Source organism: Podarcis erhardii (genome assembly GCF_964252035.2).
Source record: "Podarcis erhardii genome assembly, chromosome: 3".
In the NCBI taxonomy this organism is placed as follows: domain Eukaryota; kingdom Metazoa; phylum Chordata; class Lepidosauria; order Squamata; family Lacertidae; genus Podarcis; species Podarcis erhardii.
The window spans coordinates 83,721,376-83,745,485 of record NC_138507.1 but is presented as its reverse complement, the minus strand read 5'-3'; the positions used below and the strand labels follow the sequence as shown (position 1 = coordinate 83,745,485).

The following is a 24,110-nucleotide window of genomic DNA, read 5'->3' as shown; positions in this document are numbered from 1 at the left end:
CACCCTGGCCTTGACCTGCCTCATATGATTGCAGCAGTTGCCCTGAATCAGTGGAGACTTGGAATGTGTTGATCACCTTCGTCACTTAATTTCTTGGGTGAGCAAATGGCACACCGCTGGAACATTAATTGTCTTCACACTTTATAGCATGCAAATATAATCACTAGGTGACCTTGGACCAGTCACTGTCTCTCAGACTAACCTACCTCACAGGGTTGTTGTGGGGCTAATATAGGGAGGGGCAGAGTCATGTATGCCACTTAGAAGAAATTTTACAATAAATAAAATGATATCAATGCCCTTTAACTCAGTGATGGTTTTTGTTTAATAATAATAATAATAACAACAACAACAACAACAACAACAACAACAATAATGATGATAATGACAACAACAACAACAACAACAATAATGATAATGACAACAACAACAACAACAACAACAATAATAATGATAATGATAATAATTTTTATTTGTATCCTGACCTCCCCAGCCAAGGAGGTTAAGTTCCTGTGACCACTCATGGACCATCCATCACAGTTTGTCCCATGGAAGAGGCTGACTATAACGACATGAACAAGAAAGAATATTCAGGAATTCTAATAAATAAAAAGAAACAATATGGCAAATACATTTAAATAATAAAAAACTGATCTGAACTGTCAGTTTTTGTCTGTCCAAACCAGTGTAGATTGTAAATGCAAAAATGTAAAGTGAGACTAATGGACTTAGTGTGCAGGAAAATGTTTAGTATGTAAAGGGAACTCTTCCTCTAGTGTAGGCTAGTGGTTAACAGTACAATCTTAATCGTGTCTATTCAGTAGTGCTACTGAATTCAGAAAGGCCTACTCCCAGGTAAGTGGAGTTAGGATTGCAGCTTAAGTGTGTGAACTAGGAGCCAGGAAACCCTTGCTTTAAATATCAAAGTTAGATTACTGCAATGCGTTATACGTGGGACCACTTCTGAAGACTGGTGCAGTCTGGTGCAAATTCAGCTGGTGCAGAATTTGGCAGCCAGGTTGCTCACCAAAGCAAGACAGTTTGAGCATGTAACACCAATCTTGGCCCAACTGCACTGGCTCCCAATTAGCTTCCAGGCCCAATTAAAAGTACTGGTTTTGACCTATAGTCTTAAATGGCTCAGGACTGCAATACTTCAAGGACTGCCCCTCTCCATATGAATCGACCCAGACCCTGCCCTCATTATCCAAGGCCCTTCTTTAAGTGCCTCCCCACAAGAGGTCTGGAGGGTGGCAACACAGCAATGGTCTTTTTCTGCAATGGCTCCCCATTTGTGCAATGCTCCCCACAGGGAGGCTTGTCTGGTGTCTTCATTACATATCTTTAGGCAACAGGTGAAAACATTTCTCCCCGGCCTTTGGCTAATTAAACAATCTATGGCCTTTTAAACTGAAGGAGGGTTATTGTTTTTGTTTGTTACTATATTATGTATTTTTCTGTTTTTATATTGTAAACTGCTCTGTGATTATTGACTGAAGGGCAGTATAGAAATTTACTTCTTATTTATTTTAGTATTATCGGTCCCAAATTATTATTTTCTGTGTGGATGTGTGTGTGTCTTTGTAGTCAAACAAGCTGTTATATAGTAGCTCAGTCTTCCTCTTCATGGAACAACCCAGTTGGAATTATTGCAAGAATTACCAAGGGCTGCTTCAAAGTGTCTGGGAAAAACCTCTGGGGCACAGGCTATTGGACATACCAAGATACCTTGCCACTTTAAAAAAAAGTTTACTATTTTAGTTATGTCATTTGGTTTTAATTATAGTGTGTTTTGTATTTGTTTGTTTTCCCTCCACCTTTTTTCGTTGTAATTATACATGTGGTTCCCACTCCCTCCGATAAAGTCATTTTGGAAAATTATTTTTTAAAGTCCAGAATTTTATTCTGATTTCTGTTCCTAGCCACTGGGTGTCACTATTTCTCTATGACCATAATCCAGAGAAAAATCAGAAAGAAACCAGAAAAATTCAAGTAACCCAATAACGTCTTCGGAATAGAACTGTAACTCGTTTTACACCAGGCTAATAGAATTCAAGAGCAGATTGGGGCTTGTCCACATCTGAACATTTGTTGTTTAGTCGTGTCTGACTATTCGTGACCCCATGGACCAGAGCACGCCAGACACTCCTGTCTTCCACTGCCTCCTGCAGTTTGGTCAAACTCATGCTGGTAGCTTCGAGAACACTGTCCAACCATCTTGTCCTCTGTCGTCCCCTTCTCCTTGTGCCCTCAATCTTTCCCAACATCAGGGTCTTTTCCAGGGAGTCTTCTCTTCTCATGAGGTGGCCAAAGTATTGGAGCTCAGCTTCAGGATCTGTCCTTCCAATGAGCACTCAGGGCTGATTTCCTTAAGAATGGAGAGGTTTGATCTTCTTGCAGTCTATGGGACTCTCAGCACCATAATTCAAAAGCATTAATTCTTCGGCGACCAGCCTTCTTTATGGTCCAGCTCTCACTTCCATTATTAAACCCTTTGCATATCCCCAGGTATCTCAAATGAGAGACTCTCCCCCCCCCCCGACTTGGCAGTCATCCATGAAGGAGATCTGAACATTATCGAGCTGTTAATCCACTCCCTCCTGCCCCCATTCAGATTAGACAGTAGTAGTTCACACCTGCAGGTATCTGAATTTGCATATAAAGAGCAACTTTGGTCTTTCCTATTCATACTAGTGGACAGTGGTGCAAACTTGAATAAAATATGGGGGAGGGGCTAAGTAAGCCCTGCCCCGCATAATCAATCACATGACATGGTGCACGGACACCATTTGAATAGCAAATAGGAGGGGTCCTCAAATATTTTTTGGGGGGGGCAGAGGGACCCCAGCCCCTAGGAGTTGACTCCTATGCCAGTGAATGTTTCCTTTTGTCCCTGCCTTCTAATTTGTTGATTCTGTCATGTCAATAAAGTACCAAAGATAGCACACAGACTTTGGGTTGTTGTTGTTTTTTTTTAAAAAAAAATCCCTGCCCAGAAAGTGCGCAAAAGCAGTTTTCTGGTTATGTGCAAATCGGAGGGATCAAATGCAAGAGAGAAAATAAAGCTACACTCCTCCATTCAGGAGCCTGGAGGAAACAGTTACAGGCACAGCCAGAAGAACAGCATTGAGGAAGTAGTGGCCATGCAAAGGGGAATAGCAGAAAGTGATGGTCAATCCACCTACCCCAAAACACAAACACAAATTGTCTGCAAGCCCAAATGCATGATTTAGAACAGGGATCAGCAAATTTTTTCAGCAGGGGGCTGCTCCATTGTCCCTCAGACCTTCAGGGGGAGCTATATTGGGGGGGTGAACAAATTCCTATGCCCCACAAATAACCCAGAGATGCATTTTAAATAAAAGGACACATTCTACTCATGTAAAAACACGCTGATTCCCGGACTGTCCATGGGCTGGATTTAGAAGGTGAGTGGGCCAGATCCGGCCCCTGGGCCTTAGTTTGCCTACCCATGATTTAGAACCTGGGGGAGTTTCTTTCTTCCACAGCTCCCTCAATGAGGGAATCTCCCTTCAGCTTTTCAGTGAGCCCTAGGCCAAAAGGACTTCGAGTCCTGGCAGGCTCCTAACTCTATCCACACACTACACCCCAGGATGTTTTGGGTGCAAAGTATCAATCTAGGCAGCCTTATCTAAGCATACTTTCTAACAGGAACAGCACAGGGAAGAAAATATCTGTATCTGCTGGGAGGATAATGCAGCGACACTTTACTCTTCCATCTTCTGTGCGGCAGAGTACAAAATGCACGACACCACTCTTCTGTTCTGATAGTATTATACTTCCCACATTTGCCATGACAGATGTGACATTTCTATTGACACACCGCATGTATTGCCTACATATCATCTCATGGCCTTCAGGCTATAGGACAAAGTGCCACCTCACGTGAAGAAAATCTTTCTGACATCTGTGGCAAGCAACTGTTTATTTCTAGTTGCCTGAGGATGTAAATCTAGCCTGGAATCATATAAAAATGTTTTCTTAGCTTTTTGTGTGATGTTAAAAGCAACTGGGGGAAAAGAAGACCACAACGACAGCTAAAGATCTAGCAGAAAAGCAAACACTTTTTAAAAGCTCCCCTCCCCCAACTGAATAGATTTCTATTTTTGTGGAGCTCTTGAGAACAATGAAACTTTATTTTCTGAATGACCAGAAATATGTTCAGCATATTTGTTTACTTTGGAGTTCAGATAAACAGACTATTTGCATATATATTTGGGGTTATCAGGCAAGCTGAAGGGTTGATGGAGGAAAGCAATGTTGTTATGCTTCTTTTCCCTTGTGCTCCCCCCCCCCCGTTTGACCCATGAAAACTATTCATCCTCAGTAATGTATATATGATAAAGGTAAAGGGACCCCTGACCATTAGGTCCAGTCATGGCCGACTCTGGGGTTGTGGCACTCATCTTGCTTTATTGGCCGAGGGAGCCGGCATACAGCTTCCGGGTCATGTGGCCAGCATGACTAAGCCACTTCTGGCAAACCAGAGCAGCGCACGGAAACGCCATTTATCTTCCCGCCAGAGTGGTACCTATTTATCTACTTGCACTTTGAGGTGCTTTTGAACTGCTAGGTTGGCAGGAGCAGGGACCGAGCAACGGGAGCTCACCCTGTCGCAGAGATTCGAACCGCCAACCTTCTGATCGGCAAGTCCTAGGCTCTATGGTTTAACCCACAGCACCACCCGCGTCCCGTATATATGATAGTGTCTGTCAAATAGATAATGGCTACATTATGATAATAAGCCAAAGCACGGGAACACTGGTTCTGGTCCTGCAAGAAAAAATGGATCTCTGATCTTTCAAGAAATAAATTTCTGTGAGTGACTGGCCGGCAGATCATCAAGTGAACTATCTGGTGTTCAACAAAACCTACATTGCTGGCATATTTTCAAATTCCTCCAGCAGAAGGGAATTTAGTAGCTATCCAAATCCCAGATTCGTCATTCGGGGAACAGGTTGGATGGGTCAGGGGTCATCCTGTGTCTCAACCAGAACAGTTCTGCCGGCCTCTGCTCACAAAATGACACCAACATTGCTTTGCTACAGTAGTGTTTCCTGTTCCATCCACTAAAAATTCAGACAGGCAGAATGTGGACATCCTTGCTATGGTAGCACTCATTATTCTATGGAATACTGTAATACAATAAATTACAAAATAAAATAAATAAAAGCAGCAACAAAAATAATTAAAAATCTTGTATCATCTAGCACAGCACATTACAAATTCTACAGCAGATAGAAAAATCTGCCAAGACCCTCAGAAGTTTAAAGTGGCCTATTGGGGGTGGGGGTGGAGATTGAGAACCACTGACATAGACACATGTAACTGTAGCCTGATGGGCTTTTTAAATGCAAGAAACCTCATTTGGGAACAGAGAGAGATCAGAAGTTGGGAAAGGGTCTGTTGACTCCCACCCCTTGCTATCATGGCCATTTGTATGTATTGCAGTTTGGCCTTATGTAAACACAACACCACTGTATAAGGACAGAAGCTTTCACAGCTGGAGGAGACACAGCAACCTATTAATATGAGACATGACTCATTCAAGCCTCAGAAGGATAGCTAAAGGCTTGTTTAAATAATGCAGTCCTCACACGGAGGTACTGAAAAATATTTACCACTGTTGGAACTTGAGAGAAAAACTTTGTGGTCATGAGTGGCATACCCTCCATTTCGGACTGCTCGCAGCAAGTGTTGTTCTTTTCACCTCAGTCAATGTCTACTGTTATGACACCTAAAATGTAATAAAACATATTGAAATTCGGCTTGCATTTATGAAATGGCACACTTCATTCAGTAATAAATATTCAATATGTTTTGTACAGGTAAATGGCTTTGTATTTTACAGGTTACACTTGCAGAAAGAAATTGAAAATATGGGTTCTTGTTGGTGCATGTATTGCACTGGAAATGAACGTGTTGTTACCACCATCATCATTTAGTTATTGGCCAGCATTCCAGTTGTCTACCTGAGCATGTTTTTCCCAGCCTACTTTCTGTTGTGTATGTTCCATGATAAACCTCTAGTGAGCCTCTGCTTTCGCTATGTAAATTTATTAGTTCAACAATACTGGCAGTTTATTTTTTGGGAGGATCACAGGGCACAGTGTACTTGCTCAAGGCAGTGAATGTAGGCCAGTCTTCTGCCATATTGTCAAAATGGTCCATATACTCGCTTTCTGATCCCACTTGTACAGTTTTAATCTTTATGAAGCGGTTACTCTGTCACATCACATAGTAGTAGCTTTAAGTAACCATCGACTCTGCACTTAATGGCCTAATGGAGTGGGAGGAGTTCTTTAGATCAGGGGTTTCCAAAGTGTGGTCTGCAAGCTTCATTGAGGTGTCTTCATTCAGGGGGTCAGGATTGGCTGAGGGTGTAGCCAGATAAAACATTTGAAGCACAGCAGTGAGTACTAGGAAGAACCCTAGCCAGGCTGTAGGAGAGCCAAGGTAGCACAACAGGAACTGGAGAGCAGAGAAGCACAAGTACTTAATGGCCTAATGGAGTGGGAGGAGTTCTTTAGATCAGGGGTTTCCAAAGTGTGGTCTGCAAGCTTCATTGAGGTGTCTTCATTCAGGGGGTCAGGATTGGCTGAGGGTGTAGCCAGATAAAACATTTGAAGCACAGCAGTGAGTACTAGGAAGAACCCTAGCCAGGCTGTAGGAGAGCCAAGGTAGCACAACAGGAACTGGAGAGCAGACTGGCTCTTCTGAGGCCCAGGGTGGTAGCCTTGTTAGGATAAAGTTATAAGCTCAAACAAAAAGCAGCCAGTCCTTGGCAGTGGCCCCTGGCCAACTTAGCCCTTCGAGGCCCAGGGCAAATGTACCTGGTTGCCCCCCACCTCTGCATGGACCTAACTTGAGCTCCAGGCCACAAGAACTGTCTGCTACTCACTTCTGATAATATATAACAGCAAAAGACTTACCTAGAAGTATTTATAGCCAGGCCATACCAGGGGCTGGGGATGATGTTATATTGGGACCTAGGAAAACAAACCTTCTTCCTCCACTTTGCAATTTCCTGGGACTTGCTGAAAGGCGCATGAGTACACAAGCCTGGAGAATTGTAGCTGGGATTCCAGTTGGCCCTGAACAGTGTGTAAAAATGATATGCCCACTAAGTGAAGCTCCGACATGGTGGATTTATGGGGTCGCAACCTGGGTGTGGAGCCTTGGGGGCACCACAGGGGAAACCGCAACTATGATGTAGAATGGAAGGTGAGAGGCAGGGCCATCAAATTTTGCCATTGCACAGGGTGCTGTTGAAATTTGAGACCCCAGGGTCCACCACAATTTCTGCCATACTGTTTAAAGTGGCCTGAGTTATTCCATATTGGACTAAGCAAATCGAGATCCTGAGTAATATATATAGGTTGTTAAGGAGCTTACCCCTAAATATTGGCTCTCCAGGAGGTGTGATGAAATGACAGCAAATGGGTCAGTCTAATATTGCTCAGGGCTCTTGTTGAGCATGCCATATAACTTAATGCCAGCAAGAAAACCCTGGCCTAACACACCTTTTCTTTCTCATTTACTTAGGCTGGTTTTGGTTTGTTACATATAATGCCTGTATTTTAGGATGCTGTATATTTAGTATTTTCCATGTTAACTAACCTAGCCTAAAATATTCCCAAAGAGGAACAAAAATAATAAAGATGGACTCTAGGGTAATAAGGAAAACAATAATGTTTTAAATAACAGCATATGCAGCGGGTGCTGTCTTTGTCGGACTTCTTGCCCTGATGGCCTCTACTGTTCTCTTTTTAGCATTCTATCTCTGGGCTGGAACTGCAGAAGTCAACAGGATAAATGTGCTGCAAGAAATATATACTTTCATCCAGTGGTTCAAAGCCCCACATAAAAATGGTACAGCCTTATCTGTCCACAGTGAATTGTGGCAGGAGACAGCTTGGATCGAGTCTCAGCATGAGTCCTGGCTGTGCGTGCTGCTAAGTTTAGGGAGCATGAATAAAGGTATTTATTCCTAGGCAGAGAGAAAATACGAGACCAATTATTTTCTATGGAAACTGGAAAATAAACACCCAAACTGGCAGCAAAACATCTCCCTTCTGTTTAAGAAAAAGACCAAGTGAAAGGTTACTTTGTAATCTTCACTGCTAAAGTGTTTATTCAGTTAAATTCCATATTAGCTTTTTCTCGGACAAACAGAGCTTGATACAACTCTCTGTGAAGTCAAAGGAAAGAGTCCCTTTGACTTCAGTGGAAGCTGAGTCACGTGACCATAGGGACACATTCATCTGTGGGTCAGTCAGCCCTAGCCACAACTCATTTAAGCCAAAAACCTAAATTCAAACCAATGTTCTGCCTTTAAAGTCAGTACAACTCAATTTGCCTAACTGTAAAGGTTTGTGGATTGGCCTGCATTTAAAACGAGGTGATGTGCTAGTGGTTTTTAGGGAATGCTATGTACCTCCTTCCCTGCAGGTGACTCCCCAACATAACTGATTACCATCTGAGTCTGAGCTAGAAGAAAAATTTCCCAATAAGCTTCTTTTTCTAAACCTTTGCCATTAAATTTTTGTTTACAGTAATTTTGGTTTACCGAATTTTTGTCCAAAATGGCAAAAAGAAAAATATACTGTATTAAAATCGTAAAATTTATCATCTGTAGGCATATATGAAATCGTCTAATATTCAAAGGGAGGGAATTTCAAAGAGTAGGTACCACAACCCTGAAGGCCAAATTATTACATTGTGTGGAACAAACCTCCTGATAAGATGGTACCTGCTGGATGCTCTCACCTGCAGACCAAAGGGCTCAATTTGGTATGTTAGGGTTGAGAGGATCCTTCAGGTATATTTCAGTACATTAGTATATATGATTATAGCACCAACTTTCTAAACATAATATTTTAAATATTGAACTAAACACTAAGGAAAATAATAAGGTTGATTTTATGCGAGCTATGAGCTGCAGAGACAATTGAGCTTGCACTGGTGGCTAGAACAAAGGACACTTGATGCTATGGTATAGCAAATGGCGAAACAGACTGTAGGAGTTGGAAAATGCTGCCCACCCAAAGCTGTTTTCGCTATTATTCTCCCCCCCCCCCCAAGCTTAATTGCACTCATGTCTTTGCCACTGTCTTCTTCAGTGAGATGACAGGGATTTGCAAATCCCTCCCTCCTTTCCACTGAATTCAGAGTATAAGTATTTAATTTTCTAACCGGTGTTTTGATGCCTTGAGCTCCTTTCTTTCCGTAACAGAAAACACATTCTGAAATGTGTATTTACTACGAGTTCACAGGGTAGCAAGTGTTGCTGGTGAAGTAATCTGTTTGTCTAGGGTAGTGTGGTGTATCAGTCAAGTGTCCTTTGGCCCAGCCACCAGTACGAGCTCTGCTGTCTGTGGCTCTCAGCACCTGTCAAAAGGCGGTTGCTAGAGCAACTGGATTCTCTCACGAGACAGACTTTTGGTTGCGAGGCAACTGGCCGTTAAAGTTTATCTGCAGCGGCTATTTTTCATGAGGCTAACAAGTAACTTCTTATTGAGGTCTTCACATGATGAAGCATAGCCAAACATCATCAAGAGCGCCCTAATGAGATTGTCAGTGAGGTAGCAGAGAATCAGCCTCATCAGCCAGGCCACTGCAGTGTTTGGTGACTCTACTTTTGTGTTCCTTCCTCTGGGAAGCTAAGCTGAGCTCTGGACAGGAAACTAAGGCCTCCTGCTAATGCTTATTTTCTTTTATTGCCCCTGTGCTAAGTACACCATGGAGTCTGCAGACCGACCCCACAGGATACAGGCTGGGGTTGGCAACAGTCTCCTATGCAGTCACTCTTTTAAGATCACATTAATACATGTTTAAAACAATACTCCACAGTACTTGGGTGCAGTTGTACAACATAGAAAATAGCAAAACCATTCAAACAGTTCATCATAAAGGAAAAGCCCATTGGACAAAGAAGGACACAAGGGCATGATCTGCTTTAGCCAAAGCATTGCTATAAATGCATATTTTGGAACTGGCACTTTTACAGTGCCACATAATATTCATTCCATACTTGCAAGTGATCTTTCAGTGTGATATCATCTAAACGTTGGAACTCCCTGCACATTGATATTAGGCAGGAGCCTTTGCTGGATGGTTTTTGGCACCTGCTAAAAGTTTTTGTTTTGTTTAATCTAGTCTACTCAGACATGTATATGTGACATGCATTAATCCTGGTCTGAGACCGTAATAAAGTTCATTCATTGACATGCATTTTAATATGTAATCTTACAGTGTATATTTTTGAAATTACTGATTTATTTTGAATTTTTTTTTTAGGCTAACTTGTTTTAAATATCTGGTTTTCTTGATAATTTTAATTTATTTTTAAATAATATATGTAAAGCGCTTAGATGTTTTTGTAATTAAGCGGTATCTAAATCCTGTTAAATAAATAAAAGTGGAGCATTTACCCCTCTTCAAACAGGTACTATTTTAAGCAGGAGAACATTGGCACAGCATGGCCTGCTGTGCTGGTCTAGGCTCTCATAGGAGAAGGGCATTATTTCATTTTTTGACTCCATGAATGTATATGCAAGCAGAGTGTGCACATATCAGCAGGATGACTGGAAAATGAGCTAATAAATAATTCAGCTTGCCATCAGTTGTATAGTATAGGCTATATTTAGGAAGAATATAAATTTTGAATAAACTAATTGAAGGATTTCTGCTCTCACACAGTGCAATCCATAATCTATTTATCTTGGAATGGTACCATTAAGTCACTGGACTGCTCTGGAGTAAGTGGGTTGTGGACTACACATCTTATTCATTACCGTACAATGTCTTATTCATTTTACCAAAGGCTTTATCCGGATGTCTATTCATTCAGTCTTTTTTTTTTTTTTACTTGGGGTTGTGTCTAGCATGAAATTTATTAAGCAAGGGTCAGCTGTTTCTCAAAGGAAGTATGAAGGCAGAGAGAGAGATAAATAAGGTATATGAGCTGCAGTGCAGCATATGCGTAGAGCTGAAGTAGCAGTTGGCCATTTATGCAGAACATTTTTCTTTCCTGAGACCACATGGGACGAGGAAGATACTTTTTGTTACGACACGCTTCCGTGTCTTTGCAAGTAAAAACTGGACTGCTCAGTACAAGAGACAGAAGTTACGGCATTTCTGTGGTGATCATAGTGTTTCTTTCAGATGATTGGCATGTTGGCATTCCTAAACCTGTAATCCAAACGTCAACCCTGCTAATCCCCATGCTGACCGTTGCTAGCAGAATTAACATGGATGTGTGTATACAGGAAACAGCCATTGTACAAGCCCACCATTGGCAGATCCAAACCATTCTAATACAGATACGTCTTATATGATATAGGTAAAGGTAAAAGGACCCCTGACCATTAGGTCCAGTTGTGGCCGACTCTGGGGTTGCTGCGCTCATCTCGCTTTATTGGCCGAGGGAGCCGGCATACAGCTTCCGGGTCATGTGGCCAGCATGACTAAGCCGTTTCTGGCGAACCACAGCAGCGCACAGAAACGCCGTTTACCTTCCCGCCGGAGCGGTACCTATTTATCTACTTGCACTTTGACATGCTTTCGAACTGCTAGGTTGGCAGGAGCAGGGACCGAGCAACGGGAGCTCACCCCGTCACGGGGATTTGAACCGCCGACCTTCTGATCGGCAAGTCCTAGGCTCTGTGGTTTAACCCACAGCGCCACTTCCTTTTTAATTACTGGGTCTTGGACTAAAGTTGCTTGAAGAAATTATATCTGGAAAAACCCTTGCCTGGGAGAAAAACTTGTGGAAGAAGTGGGGGAGGTTTTAATTTCTGGTTTCCTTACCTTTTAAAATTAGTTTTTATATTTTTATTATTTTTTAACCGAGCTATTTCACTATTTAAATAACGGGTGGAAATCAACATAGCACTAATGAGATTGTTCCATTACTGCATTTCTTCTTTCCCAATGAAACAATCTCCCCTCTCCCCCCTCCACGCTACTCTAGGGGATCTGCCAACCTTTCAGGATGGCAGGGGAGCCCTGTTGTGTTAGTGAGAGTCCTTGGGCTGGTTTCCTCTAGCAGGATGGGGTAGTTGAATCTGGCCCAGTATAAGGAAAACAGTAATTCTGTCCTAAGGAGAGAAACTGGGCTTATTACAGTGCAGTTATTTGGCTATTCATCATGAATCCCCAGCCTAGATAAGCAGGAAGCAATAAAACAGGCTGGACCTGCAAACAGGAGATGTTTTATTAAAGGCATAGGAGCCCTGAAAGTCTTCAACAGTGCACTGTTAGTACAACCTTGGGAGACCAGTGCTGCAATTGCATTTTGTTTTGGGGGAAAAACACACACCAATATTTTATGGGGGGGGGGGCTGAAGGTACATTGGCCCCTAGAAGTTGGCTCCTGTGATGGGAGCATAACATATAAAATATTGTATTATAATCATTTGACCACATGAGCTTCCAGACTGGAGTTTTACATCACAAAAAGGTCATTTGGATCCAATATTTCCTTGAGCATGGTTGACACATTAGCTTCCATACATGCCGCCCCAAGCCAAGCCTAGATATTCCTCGCTATTCTAGTGCATGGTATCCACGTCAGTGAGAAGAGACTGATGGAATGTATACAGGATAGTTATGGGTCCTTCCTCTCATCCACTCTTCTCTCATTGTTCCGTACCTTTTTCTGTCCTGGGTATTTTTGTACCTGAATGCATAGACACAAATATAATCCCAGTAAGTATGTAGGAGTTCAAGAGCAAATGTTACCAGCCTTTATTTATCATGTTCTACAATGAACAACATGGATACTTGTGCTCTTGGTGGTGTGTGCATGTGCGCACAGTATCCATTTCCAGTTTGTTTGTTTTTAATTTGCAATACTGAGGTCTTGCACAAGAGTGATGTTTAGGTATCTCAATCTGCTGTTTGATTTGGCATGGCATGGGTATCAGCATCTCAAAATATTAGGAATGCCCCAAACACCCAGTAAATGTTAATCACACAACTATGCATTCCCCCCCCACACACTAAAAAAACTCCTCAGAAATAATGAAATACCAAAATAATGATAAAGAGGTTTTGTGCAACATATCTATCATCTATCTATCTATCTATCTATCTATCTATCTATCTATCTCCAGTGTAGGACTGCAACAATAGCATCCAGAGTAAAACCACATAATTTACTCTATGAAGACCTTGAGAGAATAACTCCTTTGAATAGGGTATGCCTTCGGTCTGTGGCAGCTGGTGAAAATACAGTGGTACCTTGGGTTAAGAACTTAATTCGTTCTGGAGGTCCGTTCTTAACCTGAAACTGTTCTTAACCTGAGGTACCATTTTAGCTAATGGGGCCTCCCACCACCGCCACACGATTTCTGTTCTCATCCTGAAGCAAAGTTCTTAACCCAAGGTACTATTTCTGGGTTAGTGGAGTCTGTAACCTGAAGCGTCTGTAACCTGAAGCGTCTGTAACTCAAGGTACCACTGTAGGTGCCTTTTGTTTGGTAGGCAGGTGAGGAGCAAAGAGAAGTACAGGGGCATGGTGAAAGCGACCACCCACTCACCCATCACCACACCTGTGACAAATTGCCGACACTAAAAAATGTGCTGAGGAGGCTTCACATCAGCAATGACTGCAGTTTATCCACAGCTGCACACAAGAACACATCCTCAAGAACACACATCAAAATTACAAGAGATAAAATGTTAGAACATTAGAAGAGCCCCAACAGATCTTATCACACTTTGTATCAAATTGCTCCACTGGCCGGATGTGGCTTGCGGACTGCCAGTTGACCATTTTTGATATAAATGATTCATGTTTCTGCTTACTTCTGCATCATGTGCCACTCAATGCTGCAGTATTTTTAGCTTTCTCAAGCTAAGCAGATCAATATGTGGATGAGAATCTTTCAAAGGAAATCTAATGAGTAACAGCCAAGTTTGTAACTGGCTATACAAAAGGTCACCTTGTCATCTGGATTAGTAGGAGCTGCTGGAAGGCAAGTGGAGACCTGCAACAAAATGTTCCAGTCTCTCCTCAGACCTCAACAGGTCTGCTCTTGCTCAGGCCTCCAGCCAGCCTGGAGCAGGACCCTTGGGGTGTTGTTTAGAGTTCAGGAGGAGGGGGGAATTTCAGGAGGAGGAAAGGAGGGGAGAGAATAACAACTAAAACCAATGAAAAAGCAGATGAGCTTAGAGAAGCCATTACTTCAGAAAAGAAAAATATATGTGGAGAACTTATTATTCGGCCTTGTGATATTGAACCTTCCTCGTGTTTCCGTTATATTTTCAGCAAACAGGAGGGCGAAACATTTTCTTCAAAAGGAAAGCTGAAAAAACAATACACAATCAGCAGCATCTTCAGCCATGGGATGCATATGGAGGCCCTCTGTTTTTCTCCTGGCTACTTAGTCCTTGTATAAATTTTCTAGAGGAGGAAATACCAAAGAATTCCTTTAGTATAAAATTATTGCAATTTGGATTTATTATTCATCTCCATTTCATCATGCCAGAAAGCACACATTTGGTATACATTTTATTAATATAGTAGTGGGCTGAGCACAATGATAAAGCAAGGTCATAAACGTAGCTGCAGAGAGGGCAGAATGCCAGCAGCTTGTATGGCTGTAGGACTTTAAGGTCAGCTCCCATATGGGCAAACATTAATGCTGTCACTACATGGATCCACTCCAGGAATTCACAAAAGTCACTCTCTTACATGCTGGCTTTTATCCAGCAGCTGAGCAGCACAACTGCAGCCAGGATATTCCTGTTCTTGGCTAAGGAATGGCTTGCTGTTCTCATTGACACTGAGACCTTGGTTGTATGCTTAGTTTTCAAGACTGGGTCATCATCTGCAGCAAACTTCCTTCTGTTTAACATCCATGTGAATGTTTGCTGATACTAGTAGGATGTATCCACACATTGTAGAAATGGCTTACTAGTGTGTAAAATGCTGCCTGCCTCAAATACCTTTTATCACAAATTGGAATCTGGCATCAATTTTGCCTGGTCTGTACAGCTAATTTGTTTTTGAGAAGCAGTTCCTTTTGCTTGTTAAACGAATATCCTTATTTTAATGCCACCAACATACTGTTCAAAAATAGGTTGGAACAGTGAATGGTTACAGTCTTGGACCTTCCTGTTTTGTGGAAAGAGACAGTGTCATTTTCAACTTTCCCAAGCCCAGATATCCAATAACCTTTCTATATATGGTAAAAACAGCAAAAAAAATTTGGAGTTAACTATGAACCTTGAAAAATAGAGCCAAACAACCAGTAGTTCAAGCCCCTAGCATACTTCAAGAACATCTTCATAGGGTAGGTAGAGGGAATAGTAGACTGCTGCAGGCGAAAGGGTGGAGGAAGATGAAGTCACTTTCCTGATATGTTGTTAAGTATGTGATACAGATGTAGATATTCCAAAGCTGAAGGGAATGATTACCAGTGGGTGGGTGGGTGGGTGGGTGTTTGGTAAAAAAACCTCACACTAGAAAAAGTTCATGAAAGAGCAGGCCAGTGTCATGAGAGAGGGAGCAGGATTATGGGATTCACCAGGGTTTAAAAGGAAAACTCTATAATTTGCATTTTCACTGGACTAGGGAGTGTTCACACAGCAAAATACAGAAAGCTTACATTTCTTTTCATTTCTTCAGAAAGTGAAGGAATCCCACTGTTTCAATTTCCTTCAGAATAACTTCACAAAATTATGAGCCAGTCCTATAAACTACTTATATACTGGTTTATAAGGAGGATATACTGCCCCTGCACCAGTGGAGCGGCTCCTACATCCACCCAGCCTAGGAGGGGAGTGGAGAACACACAACCCATTAAAAAAGCAAGCAAACAAAAGGAACAATAAAGGTAGACATTCCCAGAGCGTTCCAGTGCTAGCCCAGGTGCCAGGAATGGTGCTGGCACTGCCACCTACATATACAGCCCACACATGGAGGAAGTCAATGAACTCACGACACCAAGAACTACTCTGCATCACAATATGCACAACATTCAAAGCATCCATTTAAAGTTTTCAGCTCCCAAGGCCCGCTTTCTCTTTCTGGTGCACCGTGGCAAACTTCTCCATTTCACCCACTGTAATTTCATACTTGGGTCTGAAACAAGGAACCACTTGGCCATAAATGCCTCACTGTTGAACCTACTTATTATCTTTCATTCTCAAAGGTGTTTTCTGTCTTTAAAATTACTCAGGCAGACAGGGATGTGGACAAAATCATGGCTGGGCCAGCCCCTCTCACAGCAGGCCATCATGCTCTATTTGCTTGTATTACTGATTATATTCTGGATGACATTTTATTTTAAAATATATATGTGCTAGCAGTGTGATACTTTAATTGAAATACAAAAGGACAAAGGCCTTCTCTGTGAAATCTTATAAATTGATTTTCTTGGACACATCTAAGCACTTGGCATTAAGCTAAGGTAAGGACCTTTTACTTGCATGTTTGGGCTATATTTAACACCCAGCTTATGATTTACACCCAGCTGATCTTTATTCTGCAACAGTATTTCCAAAACAAAACCAAGGGATGCTATCTTGATGTCACTAGTAAAGCAAAGCTGTCTTGTTAAACTTTTGAAATATGCATACCTTTGCTTGCTCCCAAAAAAAGTAATTCAGAATATAGATAACTTTTTGTATTGGGCCTTTTAAAAGTTAAAACTCTGCCAGACAGGAGTTTTCCCAGAAAGGATCTTTCTTGATAAAGCTGTGTACCCGTGCAGAATGCTTACCTGAGAGCAGGCTGCCAGAAGCATTGCTGGTCCAAGACATTTAGGGGCCTGAGGCCAGTGTCAGATCCTAATGCATATGCATTTGCACTGACATTTTTTTTAAAAAAAAGCTAATGATTTTATTCTCTGCTGCTGGAGTTTTTTATGTTGCATTTGTGAGTGTGCGTACTTTGTTTAACGTTGTATCTTAATTTTTTATTGTCTTTGTAAGCTGCCTGGATAACTATTTTTTTTGCGTTGGTATTATAAGCACCATTAATATATAAATAAAATAAACCCCTAACATCTCACTCAAAAGATGAAACAGGGACAGAATGGGAACAGAGACAAATCCCTAAATACTGAACAACTGGAGCATTTGTCAGTGGCACATTATGCAACACATTGTGCAACATGCGCTGTGAGGACCAGCATCAAGACTATGATTGGGCATTATCCAAGGCCTCACACCCCAAAGGGAGTTCACTGCCAAGAGCTCTTTGAAGCTGCTGCTTACCTTCATCATTGCAACTGTTTGGTTGTTCTCTGCCTTTTGCTATGGCCCAGACAGTAGCAGAAACGAGAAGGAGAAGTGGCAATGCCAAGGCTGCTTGCTCATTAGCTCTCTGCCTGGCAAGCGATGCAGTGATGAAGAGAAGGAGGAGCTTTTCATAATTCCAATGCGGAGGTCATGGAAGATGTCTTGTCCAAGGTCCCTCCCAAACCTGAATTTGTCACTGCACTATTTTTGCATTGCACTGCATTTCCTACAGCTGCGCAGATGACATGCTGAGGCATCTTTAAACAGCTGCACTGACCCCAGCTCAACCAGGGTATGCTGCTAAACTTTGTCATGCACATTTACAGTCACTACACAGCAAGTCAAGGGACAGGGTTCTCAACTTTTTCTAGCAGGTGTCCATTAGCAGTTTTGGGAAAGCAGAAACTGTACACTGTAAGCTTAATCTCCTTGATTTCTGCTTCCCTGCAGATGCAAGAAGCCAGACAAAAGAAAGTTGCTGATCCTACAGCTGGCCCATGCCATAGACTTTAGAAAACTCCAAGCAAAAAGTTACTAAATCAACTAGTTGTGAAAGAGCCAAACCACACATATACCACAGAGTGTATTTAGCTCATCTGAAAGATTGCCAGAACCACGCCCAGACTTGCCTCTCTCTCCAAAAGTTTCATAGCACTTACTTGGTAAGTGGCTACAATTCTTCCTATCTCACTGCTCCACTGGCCCTATGGGGCATCCCTCCTTTTCTGCCCCCTACATAGCTATCAGGATCCAGCTTTGTTCCACAATGTGAAAGGAGAGTAGGCAGTGGGTCTACAAAGCAGAATGTGCAGTTGTTGCACACACTCTAAGGCGCTGTTGAAGAAGCAGCCTGTGTCTCCAGATGAGGCTCAATTTTACAGTTGACTTAACCTATATTCCAGTTACTAGCATGTTTAAATGAAATATTCAAATGTCCTATTTGTTTAGGTGGGTTTGCGGATGGAAAGAAGCCCCTAAATTATTGACCTGAAAAGCACATGAAGTAATTTTCAAGAAGCCTGTGAGTCCTGTTGCTGCTTTCATTCAACTGCAGCAAACAAATGTCCAATTAATAGAGCAGAGAGGAGTTGGTTTCTATTCCCTGCTCTGGGAAATGCATTTGACTGCAAGTGAGCCAAGATACAGGAGCTGGAAAGACACCTGAACCTCGAATGACTCAAAAGCTGATATTTATATCAGAAAGGAGGACAAAACTACATCTATCACTATAGGAATTGTGTGCGCCAGGTAGTGAAATAGACTTATTTGACCAGACAAACCCTGAAGTGCTAATAAAATGCTGGAGGAAGGAAATGCTTCAAGATCAGATTCTGTAGAAGCCATTACTGTAATCTGTATCTATAGTTTCCTAGCAACAGCTGATCCAGCAGACTCATGTGAATAGCCCCCTGGGTCCAGTGCCACATATCACGAATGACATTGTAGGGCAGGTAATGCATGTTTGATGGCTTGCAGGACCGGGACCAAAAAATGTTAACATACATAGTGTAAAATGCAAACCTTATAACTGCAAACATAGCCTTCCTTTAATTATAGACCTCTTGGGGAAACAACCTCAGGAATAATATATGACCCTGGAACAATATTTTTAGTACACATATAACAAGAGAGGGATTTCTAAACTTTGAAACAACTTTTCAAATGTGGCAGATTTAAAGGCTGTTTAAGGAAAGCTCCAAAGCTTGATTTAAATGGTAAAATAAATTGCTGAAAAGTTGAGAAATTTTTTCTTTCACCCTAGAAACACTGTTGATGAATTATATTTACTTACGTTCAACCTACTTGCACTGGGATTATTTATGAAAAGCTATACGGGGGTGGGGGGAATGCAAGAATCTTCGATACTGCTCCAGCCTATTCCAACACAATTCTACAGTGAGAATCCCAAACATGAATAGGCAAATGTAGAAAAGAATAATGAGTGCACCCGGAGCTTTCGTTTCTGTTCTCACTGCTCCTGCCTGAACGAAATGCAGGGCAGGTTTTTTTTTTTTTAACTGTTTAGTTTGCTCACAACAGCAAAGGCATAAACAATGCACATCTCTGCAAATTTCAGGGGGTAGCATTACTGACTGTAGCAGTTCAAGTCCAGCACTGACTTTTGCTGGCAGAGAAATGGATCGGATGAGGAGGGCTGGGTTGTTCCAACCACTGATGGGTCAAGGGGAATCCACAAACACTTACGTTTTGAGGAGGCAGGGAAACATGAAGCGGGGGAGGGTTGCCTGATAAATCTTAAGTGGTATGACAGATGCATTGCTTTATCTGCAATTGCCATCTTGGATAGAATAAGCCCTGTTCCAAAATGTAAATGTAAAACACCAAAACAGTTTTTAAAAAAGTATGTTTCAGCAAGGCCTTGTAGTATTTAACTGAAGAAAAGTTTTCTGCATGTTAACATGTTGGCTGGGGTCTCTGCCCATTTGCTCAGGCATTCTAATCCTAGTCAGTCCAACTGCTTTACAGCTTGGACTGGGGTGGGCACAATCTCTTTGGAAAAGGTGATGACTGATCACATGCAATATAGCTGAATTCCAAAAGACAGGCATGCAAAAATGTAACACCATAACTTGTTTAGTGTTAAGCTACTCATAAATGCTCAGTAGAAGACCTGCTCAGTAGTACCTTGAGTTCCTAGCACAGAGTTCTGAAAGTCATTTGGCCCAAAATTAATTTGACTTGGCGCCTAATTAGAGGCGATAGTGGCATGATCTCTGTGTTAAAATGAACAGGTATAAAGTGTGTTTGTCAGGGTGGAGGAAGGAATTTCATGGAGCAAGGGAGTAGGGAAAAGCTTCCTGAACTAACTGGTTGTTGGTGCCTATTGGAGCTGAGACTCCAATACTTTGGCCACCTCATGAGAAGAGAAGACTCCCTGGAAAAGACCCTGATGTTGGGAAAGATGGAGGGCACAAGGAGAAGGGGACGACAGAGGACGAGATGGTTGGACAGTGTTCTCGAAGCTACAAACATGAGTCTGACCAAACTGCGGGAGGCAGTGGAAGACAGGAGTGTCTGGCGTGCTCTGGTCCATGGGGTCACGAAGAGTCGGATACGACTAAACAACTAAACAACAACAACAAATTGGGACTAATGGGGTACAAGGCAGGGAGACCAACATTAAGGTGACTCAGAGGCAATCCCAGGCAGAGCCTATCCTTCTCTCTGCTGAGTTCTTCAAGTATAGCACTAAGTTAGAAGACAGAGTTGGTTGAGGGCAGACTAAGGTTGGTGGTTCATTGCCCTCTTTGTCCTAATGAACCAGCCTCCTTCTCATACCACCGTCATAGCACCACTGTCTCTCCAGCTACCTTTTCCCCCAGTGCAGATTTTCTGGCAACTCTTGTTCTGGCGAATGTTCTCATTAATCCATAGCAGACACCCATGAGGAAAGGCAGCACCATGGAAAGCTCCAAGTGAGCCACTTGTTCTGACAAAGGCTGGCAGTGAACTGAGTCTCCCCATCCAGTCTTCCTTCCACCTGCTCCCTTCCCTTGTGCCCAAAGAGTGTGAATTCTTAAATGGCCAACCCCAGCCTGAAGGCAAGCACTCCACTTATTTTCTGTGGTATCCCACCTGGAACCCTCCTAGCGCTGTTGAGCAGGTGCAGTGATGTGGAGATACTTCGGCAAGGGCCATAGCTCAATGGTAGAGCACTTGCTTTGCATGTAGAGTGTCCCAGGTTACATCCCTGGCATTTTCACACAGAGATGGGAAAGAGTCCCTGTCTGAAACCATAGACAGCCACTGCCAGTCAGTGAGCTAAATGGACCACTGGTCTGAGTTAGTATAAGGATGCTTCCTATGTTCCTATGATTCTTCAGGCAAATAGAATTTGGGTTCTTGTCTCAGATTCATTAGGCTTCTGACCACCAGCTTCGTGCTTAGTATCAGGAAACTTCTCCAGTTCCTCAGCCAGTGGCATAACAGCCGCAGACTAAGCCAGCTCATCGTCCTCTGACTCTGAGATTAAAGCCTCTCTCACACACACCCCTTGTGCTTTGTATCTGTTCAGCAGTGAGCTGCATTCTGAAAAATGAGTCTGCTGCTGTTATGCCTCAAATACACAGGAAGCTTATGGCCTTGGCAATAGTGCTACAGAGCTCCTGAACTCTTATCATGAGATTTAACCACAACACCATGTTTTTCTGAAAGACAAACAAACAGCAAGAGTCCTGTAGTTTGAGGTAATTAATCTGTCACGGATAAATGCATTCTTATGTCCCAGCTTTCATAGACTCTGAAGGCTACACTGGACATGCCTAGCTGCAGTACAAGAGGGGATTTTTTGTTTTGGGGGAATCTTCCATTTCCACACATTTCCAGTGAACATCGCCCTTGTACCTTAAAGAAGAAAAGAAAAATCACAACCTGTAGTTAGTCCCTACATCCAAGGTTTGCATGTTTACTTGTAGATTACATTTTAAAAAGCAGTTGCAGCTGCCTCAAATGCCTTTTGTATTAAGTTTATTGCATAAGTTTTTACAAGGGTTGGGAGAACCCTCCCCAGCTCAGTTTGAAACTGGGTCAGCATTTGCAAGTTTTCTCAGCGAGCATTCAGAAAACTCATCTGCTTTCATAGTTCTCTCTTAGCTTGAAATGATGGTCATATGCACCTGCTCACTGGGAATTGTAGTTCCAAACATTAGCCACAGCAGACAAAGGATTCAACCACTGCCACACTACACACAAACAAATTTAACCATTGCTTTTTTATAGAAAACTTCAGTGTTTTACATTTTTTGGGGACTGACCCCTCTCGCTCTCCAGGCTTCAGCGAAAGCCTGCATTCGCCCCATAGGATGCACACACATTTCCCCTTCATTTTGGGAGGGGAAAAAGTGCGTCCTATAGGGCGAAAAATACGGTAATGGACAGTCAGAGAAACAATGAGACAAACAAAGCAGTCCTTTCCCTGACTTATACCTACTTGGTCCTTGGTGGCGGCCAAAGATACGCTACAAACATACCAGCACTGGATGCATAAAACATCAGTTTTATATGCATGGAAATATATTAAATACTTTCTATCTGTAGTGTAATGTATGACACGAGCCAAAAACTGAAAGGGGGGGGCAGATATTTAATGTCTTTATTGTGGAAAAAATTGTCATCATATCTTTCATAAATACAGAATAAGGCCCCAGATAACTAGGATAATTAAAAACACAGGTAGAATGACATATATATCCAGCCAGATGGGACATTTTAAACCCTGGCAGAACTTCCATAGTGCATGGTGTTAAACCACTTCCATTAAAATCTCTCTCCCAAATTGCTATATACAGTTGGACACCTGTGGTTCACACGCTGCTGCATTAAATATTGAATCCTGAGTGAAAATAGCGCTTTGTCAGCCAAAGGTACTCACAAGAATTCCCCAAAAGGCTTAACAACACACTGGCTAATGGGAGATTAATCTTTTAGAACTAGAAGTTGACATATGCAGTCAGCATGTAGCATGCTGTATAGGCCTAAGAGCATGGTGAGGCGAGGATTTCTGCAGAGCTTTGCACATTTTTTAAAAAGAGCTGTTTCTTTCATGGGGCAACTCTCCAGCTTGGCCGTCAAATAAGCCAATGAAATATAATACAGTTGACCTCTCAGAGCAAATTAATTGTTGATCGCCCCCTGTACAACAAAGTCTGAAAATGCCAGTGTTGGATGCTGTAGTTAAAGGGTGCTTTGGGTAAATTATGTAAAGGGCTGAAATTCCAAGCTGTATTTACCATATGGCTCTTATTTCTTCCAATATTTAAAGAGATCTCTTTCAGTGGGGTCCTTACCAGATTTATTAACAAATTGAAGGGTTTATATGCAATATAGACAGAAACTAACTGTCGTTCTTTTACGTAAATAATTCCTCCAGTTCTGTGAGGAAAGGAACCTCTAACAAACAGTTTTCAGCACCCTGATTCAGAGCCAAGCTAAACAGTGATTAGCTACCCATTTTTAAGTAAAAATAAATAAATAAATGTTTTAGTATTTTAATGTGTATATGCTTTAAAGTAGGGTTGTAATTTTTTCTTGATTTTATTTTTTTCTTGTTTGTAAACCACGTTGAGTTTTTTGGGGGGTTTTTTTCAATCAAGCGGTGCATAATTTTTTTGAAAAAAGGGGGGGGGTTCCGTTTACACTAATTGCCAGCATGGAGGGCCCAATTCAGACTGACGCCAGCTGGGAAGGGGGGATGTCAAGAGACTTTAACCCTTGGTCACCTGCCAGATGAGCGCACACACACACACCTGCATTCTAGGGGGGGAAACCTCCATTGAAGTTAATGCAACCTTCCTCCCAATTCAACTTGCAGGTGTGGGAGGCCTGATCTGGATCCAATGGGGGGATCAAAGTGTGAAAGCCTCCTATTACCACCACCACTGGGGTCCCAATCCAGGCTAAGACCCCACACTGTCAGTCTGTGGAGAGGGGAAAATGCCTGCTCTTAAAGGCACAGGTGCTTAATGTCTGGTCCTCAGAGGGATGCCATGACAGTTAAACTGCCTCAAAACTGATGCAGATTTGTGATGTACATACACCCTTGAAGAATCCCGCCACTTCCTTTTGTTTTCTTTTTGCATCCAATCTGTGAAAAAAACCCTTACCGTGTTGTGAAGCTCTGTCCCAGAAAGCTGAGGTTACACAAGGACTCACACCCAATATCAGTCTAAGGGAGTAAGCAGGTTCAGTTTGATTTCCCTGGTGAGAGGCTGGATCAAAACAGCAGTACAAATAAATGCAACATCTTGTCGATATTAGCCCGTTCTTGTAGAGAAATCTAAAAGGGAGGCAGTTAACAAATCCCATAAAATAAACTT

General features: G+C 42.2%; 1 protein-coding gene across 2 annotated transcripts in view; it reads right to left on the bottom strand.

Moving 5' to 3' along the window:
- Positions 1–4,138: 4,138 nt before the first annotated feature.
- The window catches only part of LOC309339581 (uncharacterized protein), a 46,614-nt gene continuing 26,642 nt past the window's right edge, over positions 4,139–24,110 (bottom strand). Inside the window, exons 2-6 of one of the 2 annotated variants that reach the window (XM_081857735.1) lie at positions 12,677–12,703; positions 6,954–7,115; positions 5,643–5,758; positions 4,706–4,794; positions 4,139–4,343 (exon numbers count right to left, since the gene is read on the bottom strand). In XM_081857735.1, the coding sequence (XP_081713861.1) occupies positions 5,737–5,758; positions 6,954–7,115; positions 12,677–12,703 (211 nt within the window). In that variant the 3' untranslated portion in view covers positions 4,139–4,343; positions 4,706–4,794; positions 5,643–5,736. The remainder of the gene's footprint in view (positions 4,344–4,705; positions 4,795–5,642; positions 5,759–6,953; positions 7,116–12,676; positions 12,704–24,110) is intronic. The other variant, XR_014155454.1, reaches the window with a different exon arrangement.